Below are 11,120 nucleotides of genomic sequence, written 5' to 3' on the forward strand. Positions count from 1 at the left end.
ATACCTGTGGTAAGCTGGCACACGAGTCTGGGGAGTGTCCGATGCTGCGTGATCAGGCACCGTCGCTCATGATGTATGGAGTATACTGTGCTGAGTTAACTTTTTTTGAATCTCCAAATGAGCGAGAGGCTGCTGACGAGTCCACGAGTATGACCACGGGGATAGTCAAGGTTACCAGAGGAGAGGTGGCTGAGACATAGATCGTGCAGAGACTCCAGGAGTTGGCTCCTGGGGAGTTCCAGTGGGACCTTGTTAGTATGGCTGATAGGATGTTCAGGGTTGAGTTTCCTTCTGTTGAGGATTTGCAGAGGCTGTTGAGCTTTGGGATGTGTAAGGTGCTGGGAATGGATGGTATCCTTGAGTTTCAGGAGTGGAAGCTTGTGGAGCCACAGGGCACGCCGCTTACTCAGGCGTGGTTGCGTTTCTCCGGGGCTCCTTCTAGGCCGCTGCAGGATGCTCGGGTGGTGGCCAGTATGGGCATTTTGGTAGGGAAGCCTGAGCGTGTGGACATGGAGTTTACCCGAGCTCATGGGATTGCTCGGGTCTTGGTTAGTATTTTGAACATTGAGTATGTTCCGGATGTGGTTAAGTGGGCTTATCGAGGCAGAGTCTATGATTTGGCTATTGAGTTTGAGGATGAGAGCCTTCTGGGTGCGCCGGCTCATGATTCTGATATGGATATGCATGAGAGTGATGGCGGAGCTGGAGTTCGTGAGTCGCCGGTCGAGGAACCTGGACGACAATTGTCCAAGGGGCCGGGGCCCGAGCCGGCGTCGACCGGGGATGGAGCAGTCTCACTTTCTGTGGTCCCTTCGACGACTCTGAGATTTGGGTCTTTTGAGCCTCACTCTGCACCACCGAGGCTCTGGAGTGATCGAGTTGAGTCCGAGGAGGCGTTTGAGCGCGAGTTACCGGCTTTGGGTTTGGAGGATGATGTGGACACGATTCCTGGGGATCGGCCGGTGGCCACTCCCCTTCGTGCCCAGCAGACGACACCTTATCTGGAGGTGCCGCGGCTTGTTGTACCTGTTCTGTCGGGGAGTGACCTGGGGCAGGCGGCCTCGGTTTGCTCTCCTTCTGCTGAGGAAGGCGACTTGGGGCAGGTGGCTTCCGAGTTTTCCTCCTCGCAGGGAGGGGGTCTAGGGCAGGTGGCCTCGGATATCTCTCCCCCCGTCGCGTCTGCCGGTCGGTTGATGCCGGCTTCGCCTGCGGGAGGCGGCTCGGGGCAGGTGGCCTCGGAGCCTCCTTCTTCTCCGGTGCCTGTGCGGGTAGCTTCTCCGGTGCTGGGTGGGGAGCAAGGGCAGATGGCCCCCCGAGTATCGCCAGATGGGCCGCGTCACGCATCGACTGTGAGTGCTTTGCCTATCTCGGGTGAGTCCGTACAGGTGGATCAGCCTGCTGGTTGGGGAGCGGTAGGAGGCCGGACCCCGGCCGCGATCTCTCGGGAGGAGGTTATCGCTTTTGGAGGGATTCAGGATCCGGTGTCTGAGGGGCGCCGGATGAGTGGACGACTCCAAAGCCAGCCTGACGTGGACGATATTCAGCAGCGGTGCGCCATGAGGGCGGCCAAGCTTCGTGACGTCGAGGTCACTACTGGTATGTCGGTCAATATATCTAATTCCATTTTGCATTTTTCAAATGATGATATTGTTAAGAATGCAAATCAATTAGGTGTTTCGTTGGGTAGTAATGACACTGAAATTTCTAATTCTGTTAATGATCTTTTAGACCTAGAGGCTGAGCGGGCCTTAGAGATGATCCGTAATATTGCGGCTGTCAAACCTATGAGTGATTCTGAGGTTGATGCGCTCGGGGTGAGGGTGTTAGATAACTTTTGTGCGGATCTTATGCAACCTACTACTGATGAGGATGTTCAGGCTGAGTCTACCGAGATAGTGTTGGCTAGCCCGTCTGAGACTGGTTGTGAGGACCAGTTGCAGAATCAAACGATCCCCAAGCGCAAGTGGAAACGGAAGTTCTACCTGGCTTCCGCATCGCGTAGGAGTGCTAGGATACGTACGGCAAAAAAATTCCATGATGAAATATGAAAGGAATATTCTGTAATAGCAGAGGTCTAAAGGACTTGGCTAAAAGAAGGTTTCTTGCAGAGGCGTCTGTCGAGCATTGTTTAGATTTCATAGCTCTATCGGAGACGGGTAGAGATAACTTCGCACCTCAATTTCTAAATACTCTTTCGGGAGGTATAGATTTCGATTGGCATTGCTTGCCACCGAGAGGGAGGTCGGGTGGAATCCTTCTCGGAGTTAGGTGTGATGCGCTTGAGGTTCGCGGTGTGGTCATGGGAGACTTTGCTGTCAAGTTTAGGGTGCGCTCAAAGGTTGATGGGTTTAATTCGGCTCTTGTCGCGGTGTATGGTGCTGCACAGCCCGAGCTCAAGCCTGAGTTCTTGGCTGATCTTGTTCGGATTTGTGGCTCCGAGCAGTTGCCCATCCTGGTGGGGGTGATTTCAATATTATAAGACGGCGTGAGGATAAGAACAATGATAATTTTGATGGACGATGGTCGTTCATGTTTAACACTATCATTGAAAGTCTGGACCCGAGAGAAATTGAGCTATCGGGTAGAAAGTTTACCTGGGCGAATGCGATGCCAAATCCGACGTATGAGAAGTTGGACCGAGTGTTGGCTAGCGTTGATTGGGAACAGAAGTTTCCCTTGGTGACTGTCCAGGCCTTGTCCCGTGGCATCTCTGACCATACGCCTTTACTTGTCGACTCTGGTGAACCCACGCACCTGGGGAACAAAAATGTGTTCTCCTTTGAGATGGCTTGATTTGAAAGAGATGGCTTCCTGGATCTTGTGGCCAGAGAGTGGGCTAAGGATTCAGGAGGGAGGACCGCGCTTCAGCGCTGGCAAAATAAGATTAGGCATTTGAGAAGTTTCTTACGTGGGTGGGCTAAGCATCTGAGCGGGATTTATAAGGCCGAAAAGGAAAAGCTCCTTGTCCTTATACAGTCTCTGGATGTAAAAGCGGAAACCACGATACTGCCGGTTGCGGAGCTTCATGCCAAGCTAGAGGCGGAATTGCGGCTCAAAGAACTTCTTAGAGAAGAAGAGTTGAAGTGGGCGTTGCGGGCCAAGGTCCGGCGTGTTGTCCAGGGGGACGCGAACACACAATTCTTTCACATGATCGCTAACGGTAAGCATCGAAAGAAGAGGATCTTTCAGCTTGAGCAATATGAGGGTACGATTGTAGGACAGGATAACCTAAAATTGTACATAACCGAATACTATAAGCAGCTGTTTGGCCCTCCAGAAGAGAACTGTGTGTCTCTGGACGAGTCAAGGGTTGAGGATATTCCTCAGCTTACTTCGGTGGAGAATGATATTCTGGCGGCTCCTTTCTTGGAGAATGAGGTGCTCGAGGCTATCTCGCAAATGAAGAATAACAAGGCGCCGGGACCTGATGGTTTCCCAGCGGAGTTTTATAAGAAGTGTTGGCATATCATTAAAGGGGACTTGTTGCCCATGTTTAATGACTTGTTTGCTGGGAAGCTTCATCTATTTCAGCTAAATTTTGGAATGATTACCCTTCTTCCTAAGAAAACAGAGGCTGTGAGGATTGAGCAATTCAGGCCAATCTGTCTTCTTAATGTCAGTTTCAAAATTTTCACCAAGGTCGGGACCAATAGACTCACACAGATTGCGCATTCTGTTGTGCAGCCTACCCAATCTGCTTTCATGCCGGACAGGAATATCCTTGAGGGTGTAGTGGTCCTTCATGAAACGCTCCATGAAATCCACACGAAAAAACTGGATGGGGTTGTTTTCAAAGTGGATTTCGAAAAAGCGTACGACAAAGTCAAATGGCCATTCCTTCAGCAGGCCTTGCGCATGAAGGGTTTTGATGAGGCTTGGCGACGCCAGGTAGAATCCTTTATGCAAAAGGGAGTGTTGGAATTAAAGTAAATGATGATATTGGGCACTATTTCCAGACACATAAAGGTCTGCGGCAAGGAGATCCAATGTCCCCTGTTTTGTTCAACATTGTGGTTGACATGTTGGCAATCCTAATTGGTCGGGTAAAGGAGGCCGGTCAGGTGGGAGGCTTGGTGCCCAACCTAGTTGATGGGGGGGTGTCCATCTTACAGTACGCTGATGATACTATCATCTTCATGGAGCATGAACTGGCAAAATCGAGAAATATGAAGCTGGTGCTTTGCTTATTTGAACAATTGTCTGGGTTAAAGATTAACTTTCATAAAAGCGAACTGTTCTATTTTGGTAGAGCCAAGGAGGAACAGGAGGCTTATAGGCATTTGTTCGGATGTGAATTAGGAGCTTTACCTTTCACTTACTTAGGTATACCTATTCACCATCGTAAGCTTACAAACCGAGAGTGGAAATGCGTTGAGGATCGGTTTGAAAAGAAACTGAGTTGCTGGAAGGGCAAACTTATGTCGTATGGAGGCCGATTAATTCTTATTAATTCGGTACTCACGAGTATGCCGATGTTCCTATTATCTTTCTTTGAGGTTCCAGTTGGGGTTAGGAAACGACTGGACTTCTACCGATCAAGATTTTTTTGGCAGAGTGATGAACTTAAGAGAAAGTATAGACTCGCCAAGTGGGATGTTATTTGTAGACCTAAGTCCAAGGGGGGTTGGGTATCGAAAATCTTGAGGTCAAGAACAGATGCCTGCTTAGTAAGTGGCTGTATAAGCTTTCGGGTCCGACTGATGCAACTTGGGTGCAGATTCTTCGTAACAAGTATCTGTAGTCCAAAACTTTGTCACAGGTGACAGTGAGACCAACTGATTTGCCGTTTTGGAAAGGGCTTATGAGAGTTAAGGTAACCTTCTTTAATAGAACAAAGTTTATTGTCGGTGATGGAAATGGCACACGGTTCTGGGAGGACACCTGGCTGGGTGATACACCTTTAGCAATACAGTACCCAACCTTGTATCGAATTGTCCAGCGACGTGATGCGCTAGTTGCAATGGTTATGCAGTCCACTCCCCTTAATATTCAGTTTCGGCGGGTGTTTGTTGGTGAGAGATGGGAAGCTTGGCTCCATCTGGTGCGTAGACTGATGGAAGTTCAGCTAGCGCAACAGCCCGATCAGCTAAGTTGGAAGCTTACTAGGAACGGACAATTTACTGTCAAGTCGATGTACACCGATGTCATCAATTCCACGGTCATTCCTAGTACCAGACATGTTTGGAAAGTAAAAGTGCCTTTGAAAATCAAAGTGTTTATGTGGTTTGTCCATAAACAGGTAATCTTAACAAAAGACAACTTGGTCAAGCGCAATTGGACTGGATCTACTAGGTGTACCTTCTGTGACCAGGACGAGACCATTAAGCATCTCTTCCTTGATTGTCCTTTGGCGAGAATTTTGTGGCGCACTGTGCAAATTGCTTTTAACATTACTCCTCCGAGTACGGTCGGGGCGTTATTTGGAACGTGGCTGGATGGGATAGAGTCCGAAACAGCTAGACATATTTGTGTAGGAGTGTATGCGTTGTTATGGGCAGTTTGGAACTGCAGAAATAATTTGGTCTTTAACAGAATAACTACTATTCATTTTTTGCAGGTTTTATTCCGTGCTACGGCGCTGATCCGTATGTGGTCCTTACTCACTCCGACGGAGGCCAGGGAGCGTTTGGTTACTGGATCTGTCCGGTGGGAGATGGTAGCGCGGGATATTTTCAACCAGTTTGGTTGGCGGTCATGTAATAGGATAGGCTATTAGTGCTCCTATCTTTTCTTTTACCAGCCGGTTGTGGCCATTGTGGTTTATCTTGGTTTAGCTGCGATGCTCTTGGTGAGCTCGCCTTTATGTTGTTGAAGACTTAACGACTTTGTTGAACCTATTGTTATTTATTGAGGTGGCTGTATGCATTTTTCTGATGCAGAGACCGGGGAGTTTTTCTTTTTGAAAAAAAAGTGTTAATATGAAAGACAGCTTTGAAATAGTGAGCTGATCTCTGCAAAAAACTGCCTCGGATGGACCAATCCAAGATAGGCCCTGTGAAACGCTTGACTGGTCCAGGTCTAGGCGCCCCGCACAGGCTGCAGCGCACTGCCAAATCAGGGGAAACCTGGTCGCAGCGGCAGTACATGCACGAGTCACATCCACTCCCAGTCTGCATGGGAATCAAGTGGGCAACCATTTCATTAATCTGTACCGCCTGAAGATCATACGCTGCATCGATGTCATGCCATTAGCACACCGATATCACTGTGCAGGTTCCAGCAAGGCGAGTAGCAGGAACCACACGCTCGCACTGAGCTGGTGGGAATGGCAGCTGCATTCGCACCGCACGTCTATGTTTGGTCTCCATCAAAACTACTTTCGCTATCCCATTAAAAAGTTCTGGAGTACGAAGGTGCGCGCGCCCGATCGATCCGATGGCGGAGAGTGATGAACTTTTTGAATTGGCCACAGTACACTGGAGAATGGATCGTTGATTGCTTGTAGTACTGAAATCTGACGTAGTACGTTGTTGTGATGTTGGCCGCCACAACCGGTATACAAAGATGCAAGCGTGTACTACTCCTACTTGATAACAGCGTCTACAGCCCGACACTTCAAACGCCCCGACTCCTCAGTCACTGGTCGATAAGAAAAATGCCATCCAGAGGGACCTCAAATGGGATCTCAGACGCTCGGGCTGATTGGCACCTCTCATATCCAGTTCAAATATAAGACATATATAGGATGCCCGGACGCGTTCGTCACATTATCACCGGCTTACGATGGTCCACCCTCCCCTGCATATATTTCTGCACATCTGCTCGCCGAACCAAACCCTAACCATTTCGCTCCACTCTCCTCCGCCACCCAAACTATCGTCTCCAACCGTCTCCAGCATGGCGGGCAACGGCTTCAAGTCCTTTACCTATAAATCCGTCGACCCCGAGCTCATCCCACGTGGCCCTGAGGAGGAGATGGCCGTCCGGCTTGTGCTTCGCCGCTCCTGGAAAAAGGCCCGTGCACAACAGTGCTCGGACTCCATCCATCGAGAATCCATTGCGTCCGCCCAAATGGCGCGTGGATCCGGCACTAGGTGTGTTGTCGCTGCCTCAGCAGAGGCGGTGTGGTCTGTCTGGCCTCTGAACGCGGTGGCGGACGTGTAACCCCTCCGTTAGCGTGCCGAGCAGCGGGACGCACCATGGGCGTCGTCCGACGAAAGCATGGAACGGCGTGCCCGCCGTGCGAGGTAGCGGGCTGCAGCCCTCGCGACGGTGGACATTGACGAGGCGGAGTCACATTCTCCGGCGACCCGTATGGTGCATCAGTCCGAACACCGCAACCGCGTTGTGATGGATGGCGCCGGCTCATCTTAGGACGGGTCCATCATCGATTTGACGTTCACCGACACCATCCAAGTTGCCGGCTCCGACGAGGAAGAACAGGGCATGGAAGACGGCGATGCCTTAAGTCCCGTGAATCGGCTCGTGTCCCATACCCTACTCTACCTTGACGACGATCGAACCAACACTCTGACGAGCACAGCCGGCCGCCAGACATGAGCATGGCGGAGCAGACGAGCTTCGCTTAAATATCGTTTTATGTTGCACGTAATAATATGAATTTAAGATATCCGACTGATGTGGAATGCATTATTTGATGTATGACGCTCTAAGTATCGTATATTCATATACTTCTTTCATTTCTTTTTACTCCGCGTATAAGATTTGATTAAAGTCAAACTACATAATGTTTGACCAAATTTATATTGAAAAATATGAACATCTACACAAAGTATGAAAATACATTTCATGATGCATCTAGTAATATTGATTTCATATTGTGAATCTTGATATTTTTTTTATAAATTTAATCAAAATTAACAAAATTTGACTTTAATCAAATGTTATATGCAGACTGAAAAGAAACGAAGGAAGTACTTGTAGCTGGATCCGACAGGTGCATGAGCGTTAGTTGTGTTTGGCTAGGTATGCCATCAGAAGCATCGCCGCACGACAGTAATGTTATATTCATTAATATACGAATAGAAAAGTAAAGTATAGCTGAAGATATGACTGTTGGGCCGGGATTTTATAAACTAGTACTAGTAGATATGACCAGTGACCCTACATTTATATTCACTATTTTTTAGTATTTCTCAGCGAACTAGAATGAGAAATGACTTGGTGAACTAAATCAGACACTTATTAGAGAAACATTCTGTGCTAGCTAACCATGAAATGGAGTAACACAAACATAGCACTTTTGTTTTACAACCACAAACATAGCACTTAATTGGCTGTGAGTTTCATTAAGCCAACATTTCAAACCTGCCAACTTTTGTAACTTCACGTACACAACCATGCAGATTACATTACAGATAACCATGATCAATTACCTCAGTCGCTAATGCAAATTCACCAAAAGAGCTACTAGTGGATTACGCTCGAAGAGATGGAGCGCACTGCGTACAAAGTAACCTAGGGGTGTTCAAATGGCGAGATGACCAAGCCAAGGCATCGCCATTGCCAAAACTAACATGCACGCCTGACTTACTTAGGCCTACTTAATTACTTAATTCTCAGCGTCGAGCTAGCTAGTTGAACACGGACAGCGGCATCATGCACCCGGCAGCGTGCGCCTCGGCGGCGGCTGCCGCGGCCGCCATCACCATCACGATGTCATCCCCGGCGGGGACTACGCCATCCAGGGCTCCCACGGGGTCGCCGTCGGGCGCCGGCGCCAGGAAGTGTCCCTGGAACAGGTGCGCGTGCATGGGGAACAGGTAGTGCGTCTGCTCCAGCATGCCATGCCGCATGTCGGGCCTGTCCACGGGCGCCGGGCTGGCCGCGGCGGAGGCCGGCTCCGCCTGCTGCTTCTGCTTCGACGACGTCTGGGGGTGCCTCTTCCGGCGCTTCTTCTCGTAGGCGATGCCGCGCGCCTTGGCCTGGCCGTCGCGGACGTCGCGGAGGTAGAGCCTGACGGCGCGCGCCCCGAACGGGTTGGCCTCCGGGCGGCCGCCGTGCTCCTCGAAGGCGGCGCGGAGGCGGCCCACCAGCGCGTCCAGGGACCCCCACGCCTGCTTCAGCGGGCACGGGCATGGCGCCGGCGGCGAGGGGTGGCCGAAGAAAGGGCACCCTGCGGTGTGCACCTTGGTCTTGCCGAACTGGTCCAGGTACCGGAGGAACTCCAGCACGTGCGCGCCGCTGCACCGCGCCAGCTCCAGCGGGGGGCGGTGGTTCCGTAGGTACTGCCCGAACGTCTGCCAGTCCCGCCGCTTCTGCGACTCGTACCTGCTCGGCCGCGGCGCTCCCAACACCGACGACGCGCTGCCGCCTCCAGGGCTGTCCACCGCGCTCACGCCAGACATGTCCATCGCCGCCGGCCGACCAACTTGCCTCCTCGCCGCTTCTCACCTCAGATCTGCACCGATGACATGGCATTAATAAACAAAGCCGGCCTTGACCAATGGTCAAACGACTGCAATAAATATATATCTATAGCTATATTTATGGCTTAGTGTCCCAGTGTACTGTCAAGAGCTCGTGGGTTTCTTGAAATTCTTGGCGAACTAGTATCTCCCTCCGATTCTAGCTATGGCAGATCAAGATTCAGCGAGAACTAGGGTTTCAGGTTAGCTGACACCTAACTAGCATGAGGACAAGTGTTTCTCAGGCCGCATGTTTCTCAAACCTACGATCTCAGCTGAGCTGAGGTTTGGCAGGGCAGCCATGCAATGATGCAACGAGCTGACACAACCTGAGACATGCAGAAGGGGAAAAAACAACACGGGACATGGCAAAAACAGAAACACGCTGTAGGATGTAGCAAGAGCTCTGAGGCTAGCTACCTGCGCAGACGCACAGTGATGGCGATCGACGGGTGAGATTACTTCATTGAAAAAGCCCTAACTCGCACGCATGGATGGAATTAATGGAACCCTAGCTAGCGCTAGTAGTAAGATCTGGTACTAGCTTTTTCTTTCTTTCTTGGTACAGTGAAGATATATTCACACAGGCACGCAAAAAATCTAGTCCATGACGATGAAGACGAAGAAAACTAAAACTAAATCGACCGGGGGGAGGGGAGGCGCATGATTAAATAAAGCTTCTTGGTTCTTGATTCCCAAATTGAAAGGTCAGACAAGCATGCCCTAGATTTGACTAACACATGCCAAGATGCAGCAGTTCAAGGCACATAATCAATCAAGCAGAAATCAGAGAGCATGGATCAAGATCGAGAGGAAAGGGCGCGCAAATCTGCAACCCGATGAAGCAGAAAACGTACGCACTCACCAAGAAGACGATGAAAGTGGGCGACGACGAGCAAGAAGGCAAGCAACCAGGAAAACCAGCTGCTCGATCAGCCGGCACGATGGAGGTGGAGGCAGCAGACCAGAGCTGCCTGAGCGAGCTTCTGGTGAGGAGGGGAGGGGAACTGAGGAGGAGGCCAAGAGCTAGAAGAAGAAGATAGGGTCTATGTAAAGGAGGAAGGGAGACAAGGGGGCGGGACCCAGGGAGCGCGGATATCAAACCTGGTGGGGCAGGGGGAAGAGAGAGGATGTCGATCCTTTCCACATTGCAGAAAAGGTCGTCACCTCAGTTGTCACCTCACCTTCTCTCTCATATCATCGTCGTCGATCTACTCCCTCTCTCTCTCTCATCCCCTGTCCTCCATGGCTATAGCTTAGGCAGTACACCTATGCCCAGAGGCAGCTTGTCTTCGCATTGAATGCGGTGGAAGGGAGAGGTATGGAGATGTCACGTCAAGATGATGGATTCCACAGGACAGGACTACAGGAGAGAAGCAAATGCGGCCGGGGGAGAGGCCATATTTGTCTATTCAAAGCTCTGGCGTGTGTGACGAGGGAGACGGACGGGGGTGTCCAGTCGTCGATCGGTATGTACTCGTTCCTTCTGTATTCGATCGTCGATCTGCTTGTCGACGTGATGAGGTTATTAGGTAGGTGGATGGATGGCTCATTTCATCCACGGTGTTCTATGAAACGGGTTAAAGAAAAGAAATAATTTAATCATACATGACAAAATGTATTTTATTTTTACATGGTATTTTCACTGTATTTGAATGCGTACAAAAACAAATTGTCCCAAACTTATGAGTAAATGGGATTTTTTTTCGTGGAAAGGTCGTCTATGCAGGGCCTAACCCTAGCTCAAGACAT

General features: G+C 50.2%; 1 protein-coding gene across 1 annotated transcript; it reads right to left on the reverse strand.

Moving 5' to 3' along the window:
* Positions 1-8,206: 8,206 nt before the first annotated feature.
* Positions 8,207-10,403, reverse strand: LOC125513564 (protein G1-like1). The gene is made up of 2 exons (XM_048678692.1): positions 10,234-10,403; positions 8,207-9,361 (listed from the first exon to the last, which is right to left on the reverse strand). Exon 2 carries the CDS (start codon positions 9,312-9,314, stop codon positions 8,535-8,537), a length of 780 nt encoding a protein of 259 aa, XP_048534649.1. The 5' UTR covers positions 9,315-9,361; positions 10,234-10,403; the 3' UTR covers positions 8,207-8,534.
* Positions 10,404-11,120: the final 717 nt, after the last annotated feature.

This window comes from Triticum urartu, chromosome 6 (genome assembly GCF_003073215.2).
Source record: "Triticum urartu cultivar G1812 chromosome 6, Tu2.1, whole genome shotgun sequence".
NCBI lineage: Eukaryota > Viridiplantae > Streptophyta > Magnoliopsida > Poales > Poaceae > Triticum > Triticum urartu.

Coding starts and splice junctions, on each gene's coding strand:
- LOC125513564 (XM_048678692.1), bottom strand. CDS start 9,314: ATGGACATGTCTGGCGTGAGCGCGGTGGACAGCCCTGGAGGCGGCAGC.